The 16134-nt window shown below is 40.7% G+C and overlaps 1 protein-coding gene across 1 annotated transcript; it reads right to left on the bottom strand.

The window, feature by feature from the left end:
- Nucleotides 1–659: 659 nt before the first annotated feature.
- Nucleotides 660–14436, bottom strand: znf292a (zinc finger protein 292a). The gene is made up of 8 exons (XM_082515431.1): nucleotides 14216–14436; nucleotides 12328–12482; nucleotides 9072–9150; nucleotides 8611–8746; nucleotides 8248–8450; nucleotides 7795–7931; nucleotides 7360–7501; nucleotides 660–7254 (listed from the first exon to the last, which is right to left on the bottom strand). Exons 1-8 carry the CDS (start codon nucleotides 14363–14365, stop codon nucleotides 1102–1104), a joined length of 7155 nt encoding a protein of 2384 aa, XP_082371557.1. The 5' UTR covers nucleotides 14366–14436; the 3' UTR covers nucleotides 660–1101.
- Nucleotides 14437–16134: the final 1698 nt, after the last annotated feature.

Genomic DNA, 16134 nt, shown 5'->3' with positions numbered 1-16134 from the left:
ATATGTTGCAATAAATTAAAGTTTTACATAACCTTAAGATAAAATATGTAAAAACAAGCCAAAAATGTATGCACAAAAAAAAGTGAACAGTATGTTTAATTGTAGAAATAAGCTCAATATATATTTTTGTTGATGTTAAAAGTACTTTTCCATGAACTATGGAGGCTTATTTCTGCAATTAAAAAAGGAGAAAAAAAGCAGGCTAAGTTAATTTTCATCGTATCGTTTCAAAATTTGGAGTTTCTGAGCAAGTTGGAATTTTGAAGTCCGAATGGGGGAAACACTGAGAGAAAGAAACAAGCTTCCATAATATGTTTAATATGTAAATGTGTTTTAATGCACTGATTTATTTATACTATTGGTATTTTTCATGTCAGTATGCCCAATTTAAGGTGTTTTAAACTGACATTAGATTGCTGGCATTCCCTTCATGGAAAAAGTTTTAAAAACTGTACATTTTCCAGGCTCCTTTGGGAAGCTTTCCGTCCACAAATATGAAAAGTTTCCACATCTATTCAGTTGCTAACAACAACCTTGTCCCACCATATTCCAAGTTTCCATAGCTCATTTAAAACCAAATCATGTGCATCATTTCACAGCTGGGATTGCGCGTAAACGAAGCGACTGTAAACTATATAAGTTAGAACAATAGAAAGTGTGCAGTCAGTATGTTATAAAAAGAACCAGTAACATTTTATTGAACACTTTGTGGAAGACATGTAAATATTACAGATAGGTCTACTAGTGTTGTAAAAGGATGAAATAAATACAAACAGAACTTGAAATCCCATAGGGATATATAAAAACAGTTTTCTTTAAAAGTCTCCATTTAGCAAAAGAAAAAAAAACATCTTCAGTACTAAGCATAAATACAAACATGTTTCTAAAATCTATGCCCTATAGATTACCTGGTTATTATAACTAACATACATACTTAAAATCATCCGAGACGTTATTTCATTAGGTACAAAATAGGCCTTTTTTTTCATTAAGTGTGACCATGACTGTTAACAGTTGGAAATTTGATGCATTAACAAACCATTCTGCAGCATAACTTCTCAAATCCTGAGTAAGACTGAGCTGAAAACAAAAAATATCGGGTTATGATCCGCTATAAATCCATTTTTTTATTATGACTATGGGCCGCATGTCTTGTAGCTGCTTTAGCAAAAGATCAGCGCCATCTGATAATGTTTTATCCATGACTATCTTAACATTACTCACTGATTGGAGATTGAGGGGGTTTCTGAAGTCTACAAGACTCTCACAACCTTTCAATTCATCAGCTGCTTTACTTTTGGTTGCAGATTTCTGTTTGTTAGTGTGTTGTCTTTTGGAAGGCAGTTCAGCACTAGATTTATCATTTAATTTGCGTTTGGAAGAGTTGGTCGACTCTGAGGTTTCCAAGAACTTAAGAAAGGAGTCCTCAAGTCCTAACGGCTTGAAAGACGCTGACATAACCCCATCATCACGTTGTTCTTGGGCTGCAGGGGTACCAGGATTTGAGTTCTCTCTTGAACTGTTAACAGTTGTGCGGTTCCTAAGGGTTTGTATCCTCTCCGGACAAGCTGGTGTGGGATGTGCAGGTTTTCTGGGACGGCCTCTTTTAATTCCTCCTTCTGTCCCAGTGGAAGCTTGAGATTCTGCACTATCGTCGTTGGACAGCTTGCTGTCCTCTTGGACTATTTTTTCTACCGATTCATCCATTTTCTGGTCACTGGGCTTTTCAACTTCTTCTGGCTCCATGTCCTCAGAAGATGAAGCTGACGTGCCCTCTGCTTTGTTTGCATCTTTGCATCTGGCGCGTGAGTATTTTTTGCAGAAAATGAACTGGCTCCTCTGATCTTCAATGTATCTCTCTGTGAGGCCATGTGTGGTGTAATGCTTAAATATATTTCTTTCAGCAGACTCCACTGCATCGCAACCTATGATCATGCATGGGTACTGCAGCGAGGACTTCTTGGTGCACATGGCAGATGCTTCTTCATGAGATTTTAGTGTAGGCTTTCCAAAACTAGTCCAGTGTTCAATGGACTTTCCATCTTTCTTTTTAGTGTTTTTCTTTTTCACTCTGAATTTACTTTCTACGTTCTCTTTCCCATTGCTAACCCCTGGGAAGAGCCCTATCGATTTAGTCCTTCTTCCATCACTTATTTTGGGGTCATAAACATAGTCGTGCTTTTTGATGAGGTGACGGAGCAGGTTTGACTTTGTAGTGTACACTCGGTCACATCCATCGTACTCGCACCGGAAAGTTGGATCAACCGAGCCGCTCTCAGAAATGGCAATTTCCTTGTGGTAATTCTTAATGTGCTCAATGTACTTTTCCACAGAGCTGAAGGGGAGAGCACACTCTGGCCGGTCACAGTTAAAAGTTCCTATGCTCATACTGGCCATCATGGCGGTGGCTTTGTCACGGGTGAACTTGTGTAGTAAGAGGTAATGTTGCACCAGCCGTGTGATTCCCATGAACACCCTTGAGCAATTTTTCACTTGACACCTGACTTCATTATCTTTTTCTATGGTCTGATCGCTCTCCTGTCCGGTGTTAACACTAGTCTTTTCAGCTTCAGTTTCACCTTCAGTTTTGTTAGGGGGCAGGGATGCCTGATGCATGGCCTTGTAATGGAGTATCAAATTGTGCTGGATGGTGAATGCTGCAGTGCATCCCTCATGAACACAGCGATAAGGTCTGTACGGACTGTAGGCATTGTCTGCGTCAAACATTTTGAGGCTTAACCTCTTCTGAAGTTTCTCCTTTTTCTCCTCCTTTGTTGGTGTGCTTTTGGAGCTGCTGGGTTTTTCTGGAGACGATGAAGGAGATGAAGGCGGAGACTTTAGCTGTTTCACTTTGCTCGGGCTCACGGCTAATTTTCCTTGTGGCATTTTTGCTTTGCCAACGGGACTGAGCTTCTCTTTCAAACTGGATTTCAGTGTCATTTCTGGACTGTTGTTAATAACAGCCACTTTAGGTTCCTCTGGAGCTTTTTCAGGAGCAGGTTGTGCCACTTCCTCAAATGGCCTGTCAGTCAAGTAGTTTTGAGGTGATGGTAGTCGTGTAACAGTCAATACCTCAGAGGTCACGCTTTGCTTTGACACGTCTTCTGGAGTGACCTGAGGAACGTCTAGATTGTTGTCAGCGTCTTGTTGAGGTGCAATTGCAACATCAAGTGGTTCCTGTTTTATAGCAGGAGTTACAGGTGCAGACTTTGCTATCTGGCCGCTACTGAAATCGGTGTTTGGACGTTTAATAACTGCATCAGCTTTGTTAAGTCTAAATGCACGTCTATTTCTAGCACTAATTCTAAGCTTCTGCATTTCTGCCTTTGACAAGCGATGGACTTTTTCATAGTGAATTCTCAACCCTGTCGTTCTTGTAAATGTTTTTGGACAGATCTGACAAGGATATGGTGACAGTTTGGATGGCGTTCTTTTTAGTTCATCTATCATCTCATTAGTATAATCGTGCATTTTACTCAAGTGTTTGAATAATGCTTCCTTTGTCATGAACGAGTACTCACAATCCTCCTGGTCACATCTGAAAGGTTTAGGTATCTTTTCAGTGGGCTTGTCGTCACTTTTACTCAGTGTTTTGTTCTTTTCAATAACAGGGGCTGGATCACAATGACTAACACTTTGCTCTGTGGACATTGCACTCCGCATCTTCTGTTGAGCAGCCTCGATCAAATCCAACCTTTGAAAGGCATGTGACATTTCCATCAGGTGATCCTCCTGATAAGGTACATCAAGAGCTGGATTAGCCAAATCTACTGCCTTCTCTTGCTGGATTTCAGTGGAAACTGAGAAGGAGTTTGGATAGTCCATGATATTTGTATTCTGGGGCTCCTGTTTCAACACCACGGACGAGGTCAAAGTGGTCAAGCTACAAGATTCCTGTGAGAAGTCACCATTTGGCATGTTATATATTGCTCCATTAGTGTCAGGGACATGAGGATCATTGAGGAAATCAAGAAATGATGTTGGGAGATCAGCTGTCAGGTCGATTTCATCTAAAGGTCTGCACTGTGAGCGTTTAGACAGGTGACCACCAAGAGATTTGGTGCTTGTAAACTCTCTAAAACATCTCCTGCAGATGACCTTGCCATCCTTGATGATTGCGGGCCATTTGGTACGCTTGCTCAGCCTGCTGCGTTTTCCTTTCTGCACATCTGGGTCACTTGCCTTTTCATCTGAGGGGTTTGTCTCACAGTCGGCATTGGCACAGTCCTCATCGTAAGGGAAATCAGTGTGAATCACGTTGTGTGGGCTGAGCATGCCATCCACAGAGTTGTCTATCTGATCATAACCGTGAGGTGCCATACTCTCCGGTTCAGTTATTTCACTTGTAGATTTTATTGGCGCTGGAGCCTCTGGGGTTAAACATTTCATTGGAATATCAACTGATGAGCATTGAGTGAGACAAGAGTTTTCACTCTGAGCATATGGTGTGTGGTAGCTTCCGTCAGGGAGGCTGTCAATAGTTGAGATACTGTTTCCATTATCCAGCTGTCCTGTCATACTTGCACTGCTTTTTCTCACATCTACATTGTCTCCTGCACCCTCAGGATGCATGAGTCCATACTGATGTCCTCCGTTATGCATTTGGCCTCCATTGTCAAGCATCAGAGAACTGGACACATACTGAGACATTAAACTTGAATCTGAAGGAGCGTTTGACATAGTGGGAGCGTGCATAGCTGCTACTGAGTGATCTCTATCAGATGGGAGAGACGATGTGGCTTGATAGGGGTCTGCCTGCCAGTGAGGATAGTTGCGGGGTGGGTACTCGTTCATGTTAAAGGCATCTGGATAGCAGTTATTCATAGGAGGTGAAGACCAAGACTGAGACATGTCTGACTGCATCATTCCGCTGGAATTGTTTGGGCTTCCCCAGGATGAGTACACCGTGGGGTTTATCATTGGAGTGATAGGCACAGGCTCCATCGATCCAGGGTAACACTGGGCGGGAGAGCTTGAGCATCCCATTAGGTAATCCATCTGCTGCATCCCAGGTTTGTTGCATAGTATTCCTGGCTGGTTTGGAGGCTTGGCACCTGGGTTCTGAGGTTGACTTTGTGACGCTGGTCCACTGGGTGTCTTTTTTGCAGTAATTTTGGCCACTTTGTTATATTTTTTCGCCAATTTCCAATCTTCGAATATCTCAGGGTGTTGCTTCTTCACATGCCTAGACAAACTTTTGTTTGTACTGTATGCCCTTGTGCAATCATTAAATGGGCAGCAATGCAGGTTCTCTTCACTTCCAGCAGTAGCTGCAGGTGTGCTAGTAGGATATCCTTGAAGCGAAGAAGGAATTTCTGTCTTGATTTGAGCAGGAGAAATTATTTGTGGAGTTGCTTTCTGAAACTCATTGCCTGGTACATTATTAGTCCCACTGACAGTTACTTCCTGTTGACCTGGCAAAGGATCTGTATTACTTGGGACAGGATACACTGGAGGAACAGTACCTTGCACAGCCACATTTTGGTGGGCATGTGGAGCTTGTGGTGGTTGAGTGGCATCAACTGGTGCTGGAGTGGGATTGGTCAGTGGAGTGTAGCATTTCTCTGGTTCTTTTATCTCAGGATGTCCAATTGAATTCAGCATATTTTCGACTGAGTGTTTCACTTTCAGGGGACCGGGGGCTGGCGATGTGCATGGTGATGCACTGGCATCTGATGCTTCCTTCATATGTATATCTGTATTAATCCCTTCAAAGCATACAGCAGCAGAACATGTGTCTTGTTGGGTTGGGGTGCTCTCTTGTGGTGGTGGTGGCTGCACTTTTGCATCGGATGGGGGGAGCTGATTTGCGATGTTAAAACTGTTCGCTGCATCATTGTTGTGATTCTCTTGGTGGGACAAGAACTGAGACTGTGAGTAGAAGATTTTTCCACAGTTGTCCGTTTGGCAGGTGTAGGTAAGGTAATGCTGAGCCTCATGATCATACAGCAGGTAGGCCTCGCTGAAAACTTCGCCACAGTTAGGAAACATGCACTGGGCCTTAAATTCTGGGTGTATTTTTCTATGCATGAGGAGCTCCGAATTCGAATTAAAGCTGGCCTTGCAATTCAGCTGTATGCATATATATGGTCGGGTGCCACAGTGCATCTGCAGGTGATCATTGAGGTGTCTGACATTAACAAACTGCCTCCTGCAGTACTGGCAAACCACTTTCTGCTTTTGTATTTCTAAAAACCTCATGGCCTCTTCGTCGTTCTTGTGAGATCTGACATGAGCCATGAGGTTACGGAAAAACTTGAAAGCTTTAGTGCAGTTTTTCACAGGGCAGAAACAGTCTTGGCTTATCTGTGTGTCAGATGTAGTTTGTTCTATCTTAACAGGGGGTCCCAGCTGTTGTCCAATTTGAGATTCAATTTTAACAGGACTAGTGTTTGTCTTGGCAGCAACTTTTGAAATTTTTGATGGACTTTTAGGGGACTGAGGTGGTTTGGTTACTTTTCTTGCAGCTTTCATTGCAGCTAATCTCTCTTTGCAAGACTGCTTTACATGTGTTGCTACGTGTGGTTCTAAAATCTCCCTAGTTTCAAAACTGTCAGCGCATATTGGACAAAGATACATTCCGTCTTTGAAATGCTTCTGAGCGTGACGAACAATTCTGTGACCTAAGAACTCCTTGTCACACAAAACACAATACTGCATGTAAGCTCGCCAATTTCTGAATCGGGCAGACACAAAACCCTGCTCCCGCAGTTTTTTAGCCTCTCTATTTTTTTCTCTTTCATCTGTGATTTCATTGAGTTCATTTGTAGTGGTTAGCAGGAAATCCTCCAGGTCTTTGTATTCAGGGAGTTTGCCAAGTGCACTTTCCACCTCTTGTTCATCTGTGTCATTGAGTGTGTCAATAGAAGAGACAATAGCTGCCTCCTCGCCCATCAGTGCCAAGCAGTTGCGTTTCAATGTTTTCCAGTCCCAGAACTCCGGATCAAAAGGCCACTGTGTCTTCAAGGCCAGCAGTAACTCGCAGCGTAAAGAATTGGGCACTGGTAGACTCCCGTCCTCCTCAGGTTTTTGGTCAGGTTCATTGTACAGTGATTCCACAGCATAATATGAGTCAACCGTAGGCTGGAGTAGGAACTCTGTGAGCTGGCATGCACGCTTAACTTCTAGATCAGTTGGCAAGAGGCAGGAAATAGTCTTGCAGATGGTAGACTTGCTATCTTTATGGTCACTGGAGGTCATTTTCAGAGCTTGAATGCACATTTCTACGCACACTGGAAGCCCCACCTCCCCAACCTATGAAAATAGAAAAACATAAAGGCCAACGATTTTATTTTAAAGCCTTATATGTCTATGTCTGTTCTTGCATTAACGGTAAACGCATAAGACTATTTTCCTTACCTCGTTTTGGATTACTTTGATGAGAAACAGAATGTGACAGACACTTCTGCAGAGAAGAGCCATCTCTTTGCTGCGGCTCAGAAAGGAATCAGCAGACGACTCTAATCGCATGAGCAGTTTACTCCAGAACAAAGTCAGTTCCCTGAAAAAGTTCACAAACGGAACTGTTCAAGGTTTTGAACTGAAAGAGTGCGTAAACTTTTACACAAATTAGGCTGTGTCTGCACTGATGGAACCAATATGTTGAATTTATACTTTGTAGCATCCTTCATTTATTCACATTTGGCCAATCTATAAGCTGCATCTATAATAATGATTAACGATAAAAAGAATTGCACTTACGATATAAAGCATGCATGTTTAGCCTACTGCTGTTCCATGACTGTGCAACTCTTTTGTTCTTTGCAAATGTCTGAAACATATAGCAACTCTTACCAGGCACAGTAAACATCTCCTTGGAGAAGCTGTCTTTTGAGAAAGGAAGTACACATGCAGAGAGCGCCTTTCTCATCTCCCTCAGACTCCAGGTTGCAGATCATTTCAAGGGCATCCTTACAGTCTATTGATGCAATCTATTAGAGAAAACAGATCAAATAAAAAATCAGTTCAAATGAAATCCAGTTGCAGTATCAGTCAATTTCAGATATCAGGAAACTTCTAAACAAACAAAGGGTCAATTTGATTGATTCAACTTCAGTACAGTTTAAGAAAGGCACAGTCCGTTTGTCCGTTTCAAAAAAGCATCTAACAACAAATGTGGTTTTAATAACAATACCATATTACGAGGGCTCTAAAACATTTAAGTGGCCACAAACCCTGCTGAAATATTATTTTTAATCAAGTAAAATAGTTTATTTTAAAATAATGTTTAAAATAATGTTTTCATACCTCTTCCATTAGCTGTTCCTGACTTTTTGTCATACAAATGCAAAGCAAATAGGTCTGTTTGAAGTTCCCTTTTCCTTCATATCCCGGATACTCTGAGCACATCTTTGCAAGGACAGCTGCTTTATTAATACTGTCCACTTTGATAAGATGTTTTATCCGCATGTTGAGAAGCGTGGGACCTTCGAGCTCAAGAAATTCATGGACTGAGGAGGAGAAAGAAGAAAGTTGAGAAACTGGTCATGAGAGAGAATTCAGTCAGAAAGTTTACTATTATACACAGCGAGAGTTATTTCCTAGAATTACAGCTGTAAAAGTCAGTGCGGTGCGTTGGCAAGCCTAGACGTATAAAAAAAGAAGACTAACCTTGCTCAGTTTGAGGAATTTGATTGGACAGGATGCTGCTTAATGTGGTGTTGGCCCAGACGCCGTCCTGCTGTGCCAGTACTGAGAGCAGGCAGAGCTGTGTGCTCCCACTTTCTTGCAAAAGGCCGTGTGCCAACTGTAACAGAAGACGCACAACTATGTAATGATTACATTGCTAAAACTTCAGTCAGTCGTGCTTTGAAATTTCATTTTTCATTTCACTCATGCCTGAAATATTTGCTATGGCGATGTTACGATAGTCAATTATTGAAGTGATATATGTATTCTTTACACATAATAAATCCTCAGTGCAGTATTTTACCACATATCATTTTACATATCCTTTAAGTAAGCTAAACCAAATGTTTTCTAATAACTAAGTAACTTCTCATTGCTTATCACTGAAATGATAAGAAAAAATGATAAGAAAAGTATCTACAAGTAGCTCTGCAGATACTGACCTTCATGGAGGACTGGAACTCCTCCCATAAGGCACCAGGGACATGCTGGGGCAATAAGAGCAGCAGCTCTGCACAGCTCCTGTGAATCCAACACAGCAATTTGTTAAAGCCAGATGTAGGTCAAGGATGTGCACACAATCCGTAAAATGGGGATAACCATACAAGAATAGCTTTTTGCAGGGTGTGAGTGTAAAGTCAGTTTGGCATTTTGCAAATATAAAGCTGAGGAACATTTTTAATTTTACTGCGCAGCTGCTTGTCCAAAGAAACATATTAATACCATTCATACACTCATGTTGTTCATATTAACAAAATGTTGCAACTAAAGGAACAAAGGAATTCCTGTGGTAGTTGTATTTAAACCTTGGAGTGCAAAGACGGTGACCAGATGAGAAGTAGCTCTGGAAAGAGCATATAAGATGGGTAGACAGTGCATTGCTCTGCTTAACATCTAGAATATATATATCTGTGTGTGCACGCGTGGTGTTATTTTTGTTATTTTACTTCCCTACTGCATCATGCATGATACAAAATCAGCGACAGAATGCAAATTAATCTGGCTGATTTCTCCTCTCTCTTAACCTTTTAAAACTGGTCGGAGTAGGCACGCTCCGTTTTGCGTAACTATTTTTAAATCCCTGTAGAACTGGAACCACGTAAGCTAGCACGATAATTTTTTTTGCATATCAAACCGGAGGCGTTGTACTTACATCTTATGCCACCAGCTTGCCCTAGGTCATGGTTTCCTTCCACATATAGCTTTGCAAAAATTGCATAAAAAGCACTTGCAGCATCAAAAACATAATATTCCAGAAACACGCTTTGCCGATCCGATTACCTGTTCAAAACACTTCCTACATTGGAATAGACTCTCAGCACGAACTATCGCATGTCCACCATTACTTGCCCGAAACTGTAAGTGACGTCATTTTCATGGAAAATGTAGGGGTTTTTTTGTTTTTTGTTTTTTTTACCTTCGGGGCTGTATAAGCCTATACTGGTGTTTTTAAAAGTTATGTTTGACTTTATGCTTTTCTGAATAGTTTCTGAGATGCTTAGAACTCAAATTGCACTGCTGGAAATAGGTTTTTTTTGATGCACATGCTGGTTTGTTTTTGCAAATTTGGATTATAATATTTATTTTTGCTGCAGTATATAGAAATTGGTGTATCTCAAAAATAAAACTATGAAGACACTCAAAATAAATTTCCTGTTGTTGGAAACTATTTTCTGGAACTTTTTTGTATTTACAGTTTTGAGGGATAAACCTCTGAAATTTCTCTAACTAGAAATATATGTAAAAAAAACCAAACATTTTTGTTGTAGTTTATTGCACTTTTTTGAAATTTATGTAGTTACTATGCACTTAATGCATACATATTATTACAATTTGGGCTATAATGGTTGTATTGATGTATAGCAAGTTGAAATGCTCCCAAAAATGGCACTACAACATGTAAACGTGTAAAGATAAGCTCTGGCGGACTTGGTTCTATGGTAGGTCTTAAAGAGTTAAATTGCGGTACAATTTATATAAACTCATTTGACTCACGGGTGTATATATTGAGTTTTAAAACATTTGCTGCAGTTCATTTTTTTGTTTAGCTCCATATCATCAACTCAAACTATTTCTTTCATTATTAGAGACAGTAGTGAATTGCATTTTTGTAATGTCCTTTATGGGCATAATATATGGTCCAATTTTGATATATTTCCATTCTGATACCAGTGTTTGTTTTTATTTGCTAACATTTCAGTTATCTAGATGTTTCCTGCTGTCATACAGTATTATCCCATCTTATTTGAGATGCCACTTGTAAACACTGGTGTCTAGTCACTTTTGGGTTTGTTGGAAGGGTAATTGTGAAATCATTGTTGTTTAGAGAAACCAAAATGTATTATCTCTTATTGTGAGAGTAGTTGGAGATCACTTTAGGGTGAATTATATACTAATTCACCTAAAATAAGGTAGGACCAAGACAGATTCAGTGAATGCATGATAAAACATCAGTATATCCAACCATCCTGTGAATGGAATACTTTTTCTGCACCTTTCCACACAGGTAAAATGCATATCCCACAACTGCCTATTACCAATAATTAGGCACTGATCATTACTTGAGAAACATGACTAATCGGGTCACTGTCAAGTGAGTTAGTGGCCGCCCACTTTGTGGTCAAAAAGCATTTACAATTACAATAAAGGTGGTAATAGGCCTTTATAGTATACTGCTGAATGTCCTGATCCCTGTGCAAATTCATCAGTGCAGTTGAGTTTAGCTGTGAGCAAAATCGAGGTCTAAGTCACGATATGTCCTAACCTCAACCCTTTGCTGCTTGCCTGCAACAGCCATTGCAGGCCTATATCCCAAATAGCTATTGAGATGATGAAAATATAACACTAAATGTGATTCAGAATATCTTTTCTTTTATATTTATTATTTTACGTACTTTAATGGTATCATTACCACATCATAGAATATCTAAAAAGCTTCTGTGCTACTCATAGTAAGATGTGTTCACAACATAGACGACATAGGCATGGTTATTTTGCTGGCTTCAATCTATTTTTATGGTGTGGGACTTATATGCATCAGACTGTCAATAAAATCCTGTAAAGCTGTACTGTTAGGATTAAAAACTGGTGTATAGTTTGAAATCCAAACTTTAGACACAAGTTGAAAGGGAGGCTTTGTCTTGCTGCTTGATCATCATAAATCGGTAGCGTGATTTCGACACATCGGTACGTCTGTTCACTCCAGAGGCATAATGATGTGTTCTGGATTATTCAAATACATCTTATGACTAAGAACTAATGTACATTCTTGGTGTTGATAACTATTGTCTCTGACTTCATTTTGCGTACACGTTGCATCCTCCTCTGTAAATCATCCCAAATCTGTGGCTCCCTGAGAGATCCCCTCCACTTCCACTCTGCATTACAGCCTCAAGGACTTTGTTTTCATAAGAGCACACCCTGCAAATAGCTAAGTGGCTCCTGTAGACTGTTTATAGAGTATTTGAAAACTTTTCATGTAAGTTTCCTCTGAGATTTGGGTGTGTTTTGTTTATTTTTACTGTCACATATTATTCCTCTTTCCAAATGCCCAAAGGGATTAAATTCTCTCTTAAAACAAACCAGTAGAACTAGAACTACTCATCACCACTTTAATCTTTGGACTTAATGCACTCTTGTGTTTATGTTATTAATATCTATCACACATTTGCACTGACACTGAATTCATTTTCTACTCACAGTGACAACTTTTCAAGTAGGAGTGGCACATTTTCACATTCGGAGGAGAGACAGGAGGCAGCCTTAGCAAAGCAGAGGATGGCCACGGTGTAAACCTCCAGCAAGGGCAGTGGATCTTCATCCGTTTTCCAACGACTGGCATGTTCCACCAAGACCTTAGAAAAGAAAACAAAGACTTCAGTTAAAATAGGGCACTGAATGACAACTTACAAGCTTCTGTGCACAAATAGTCAAAAAGTTGTGCGGAATATGATCTGTTTTAGGCTTCTCGACTTTCAAGATTTTCTGCTTTTCTACATTTTTATGTCAATCTGAAACTCTCGGGGTGATGGATATAATAACCACAGTAACAATTTTTAACTTCCTGCTTTTGTGACTCCTCTTCACTGAAAGACTATCTAATAAAGATGAAAAAGCCAGAGAAATGTGGCTTTACTGGTAAAGAAATATGTTGGGAACCCAGTAAGAACGTTGAGACAAAATTTGCTCATTCCTCTTTATGGGAACCGCTTTCAATGATGTAAAACTTGCTGCTATCAGTGTAAATTAAGCTACAGATTTCTGATTATCGCTTACATTTAAGAGACAGCTACCTTTAATAAGCCAAAAAGCCATGCCATCAGGACAATCAATATTAAATGTTATGTTTAATACCATGACATACTTATTACACATTTAAGTTAAGGAGTAGTATCCTAAGCCATTAAAAATAATCTAGTATGTGCAAAAAAAAGTATTTTTTTTTTATCCTTTTTTATACAAATTCAGCAAATCTAAAACCTAAATTTAATCCATAAAACTTTATTTCTTTAACACACTGCTCGCATAAAAACGCTTATCATGCTCAGTGAGTGTATTATCCCTGCAGCTACACGCTTTTAAATACATTCCTGCCCCGACTAAAAGTGCATTCAGTCCCAGACTCTCCCTTTTTTTCCCTCTCACATAACTTTTAAGTTGAATGAATTCTTCAGAGCCGGTTAGAGGTGCACTGGGTCAAATTTAAAATCTCACACCAATTTGGTGCCATGAAAATAATCTACGTTGTGTCGCAGGAAAATGGAGAAATCGCATAATGTGCATCTATGTGGTCATGGCTAATTAATGAGACGGATACTGGAGTCGGTGACCACTAGAACACTTTCTCCTTCAAATCACTGCTCAGCCAGCTGCAGGCTAATCGGTTGCTTTTACAATGACATCAGTTGAACATCTCGTGCTGGCATAGATAAAAGCGTTGTAATAAACATATGCGCTGATGTGGTTAGCTGGATTAATTAGTGCAAAAGGCCCGGGCTAGCACACTGGGGGAAAAATCACTGCCCTTTCCGTACAAAAAAAAAAAAAAAAAAAAACAGCTTCACAAAAAGTAACCTAAATACACACCAAGCTAAAATCCCCACAAGCATGGGTGCAGTCTTGCAGCGCTTACACTGTGTTTTTTTATTACCTTTAACAAGTATAAATAGCGGTGCACATGAATGCAACCGCTCAGGAAAATCTCGCTAACACAGCTATCCGTTTTTGCACAGCATGACCACTGCACAGACAGGGGGACCCTGCATACCAGCTAGCAACATTCATTTGCTATTAGCTATCTGGCCTGGAAAATACGTGTAATTAATGCAGCGCGGGCACGCGATGGCGTGGCTTCTCGCCGCGTGGATGGTCAGACTTTGCAAATAAGTGCATGCCGCATACGAACATCACTGGTAAACCTGGGGGAAAACACCGAGGAGGTTTTTTCCCCATCTTGAAATGCCAGGGAGCTAGCTAGGCTGCTAACCCCTTAGCTACATTGTTATAGCAAACGTAGACGCGCATCCTCGGCCAAGAAACCAGAGGGGCTGCAGGCAGCCCGGGATGAGCAGCAGGATAACGAGCTAACCTGGCAAAACTCCTGGCAGAAATGCAAGGAGGCTTCCAACGGGGGCTGAGAACTTTCTTTCAAAGCTGTGGTCAACGCTTGGAACCGCTCTCGGAGCTCCTCGATAGCTTTCCGTGTATCATATTCCTTCTCTGTCTCCCCCTCCGCCATCTTCACAACAATCACGACCGCGTACGCACAGATGTTACGCTGACAGACTTGCACACGCACGCGCACGCAGGGGGAGGGGAGCGTGTACTGTTATAAGCTCAACATAACCCCGATGTCAACAAAGCATCCACAACCTTACGCATAAAATCACACTGTGCACACGAGCTGTGGGTCACATATATGCTGACGCGGTAACCTCAGAGTGATTGATGTGGGTTACCATCAACACTGCATAGTAGGGTACAAGACATAAAAAGATACCGCAGGCAGGCTGTGACATCGAGGCGTGAACCAGCCATCTCCTAAAATAACACAAATCTGTGTGCAAAATGATTTTAGTCTACTCCCAGTGTCCCCACGCAAACCTTATGTATCTTCCAGGTATGAATCCTGAGAATGTGCCCCTGGGTCTGCTGCAGAAAAAGGCCTGATTCAGTGTCGCATGCTAAGAGTCACTCCAGCAGGCCAGATGTTAGAGGTAAATCAGATTAATACTCGAGGTACATCTGTGCAGCCCGAGGGAAAAAAGGATACCAGGGTATATTTCATAAATCTACAATTCATGTTACACCAAATGAGCATTTGAATTCAAATTGAACTCTTCTACCTGCACCCGTGCTCAGAGCAGCACATCAGAATAAACCTTTCTAACATTAACGAACAGACTCGGTGCTCTAGTTTGTTACCTGGACCAGCAGGAAACATGTTACTCAGTGGTTATCAAGCTGGAGCCAGTTCAGCCAACTAGGAGAGCAAGATGAAGAGAAGCTAAAGTGGATGCGTATGTTTTTTTTTCTTTTATAATAAATAAAGAAGAATGAGATTTCTGATGCTACTGAGCAGATGATACACACCTTTATTTCTGGGAAATTCAGCATGAATTCTTTTTTTATTGGTGAAAAGGTGTTGGGTGTGGGATGAGGGGCTTTGAATGAGGGGCAAGCCAGAAAAGAAAAATACAAAAACCACTGATGTAACTGTAACATGTTACCCTAAGCAAAGAATGAAGTGTTTTTATTATGTTTGTGTTTTATCATAATGCCATAAAACATTTGAAAAAATATATCAGATAGGTTGATATGTTAGAAAACCCTTCACATTAAAGGTTTTTCATTTCTCTCAAACTGTTAGGTGTGGCTGTGTGCAGGCAGGAATAGGACCCAAGGTGCAGACTCCGGAGACAGACGTGAACTCAAAAAAGGCTTTAATTTAATACTCAAAATATAACAAAACTAAAAAAAACTCAACACAAACTTAAACTAGAGAAATGACAGAACACACAGCTAAGAAAACGGTAGATCGCGACACAGACACAGAGAAACACTGGGCTTAAATACACAGAGGGAGCAATCAGGGAATGGGTAACAGGAGGGAAACACAGCTGGGGCAAATCAGGCCTAACGAGACAAGAGGACGCAAAACCAGACACATTGAAAGTCCATGTCTGATGTTAAAGTAAAACAGGAAACACATAACACAGACTGAACAAAGACACAGACTCATATGCAGGCACTACAAAGGGAACAGAGACGTGGGAACAGGGCAGACACAAACACTGACTGAACACGGGGATATAGGAACTTAGGATACACATAGACGCGAACTAGACAAGGGGATGCAGGTGATAGGGAGACAGAGCAACTAAAGAAGACAGAGACATAAGCCATAAGACAGAACTCAAAGAAACCAAAAACTAGGAAGTATAAATAATATCAAAAACTCAAAAACCCTGGGTCGACGACCCAGGCATCCTAACACAAACGTTAAAG

This window comes from Aulonocara stuartgranti (assembly GCF_965226115.1).
Source record: "Aulonocara stuartgranti genome assembly, chromosome: 19".
In the NCBI taxonomy this organism is placed as follows: domain Eukaryota; kingdom Metazoa; phylum Chordata; class Actinopteri; order Cichliformes; family Cichlidae; genus Aulonocara; species Aulonocara stuartgranti.
This window is presented reverse-complemented; position numbering and strand designations above follow the sequence as displayed.

Excerpts from the sequence above, each read along its gene's own strand:
- znf292a (XM_082515431.1), bottom strand. The coding sequence starts at position 14,365 with ATGGCGGAGGGGGAGACAGAGAAGGAATATGATACACGGAAAGCTATC. Across the intron at positions 8,451-8,610 it reads AATTCCTCAAACTGAGCAAG|TCCATGAATTTCTTGAGCTC; the intron begins GTTAGTCTTCTT and ends TCTCCTCCTCAG. Across the intron at positions 7,255-7,359 it reads TCAAAGTAATCCAAAACGAG|GTTGGGGAGGTGGGGCTTCC; the intron begins GTAAGGAAAATA and ends CTATTTTCATAG.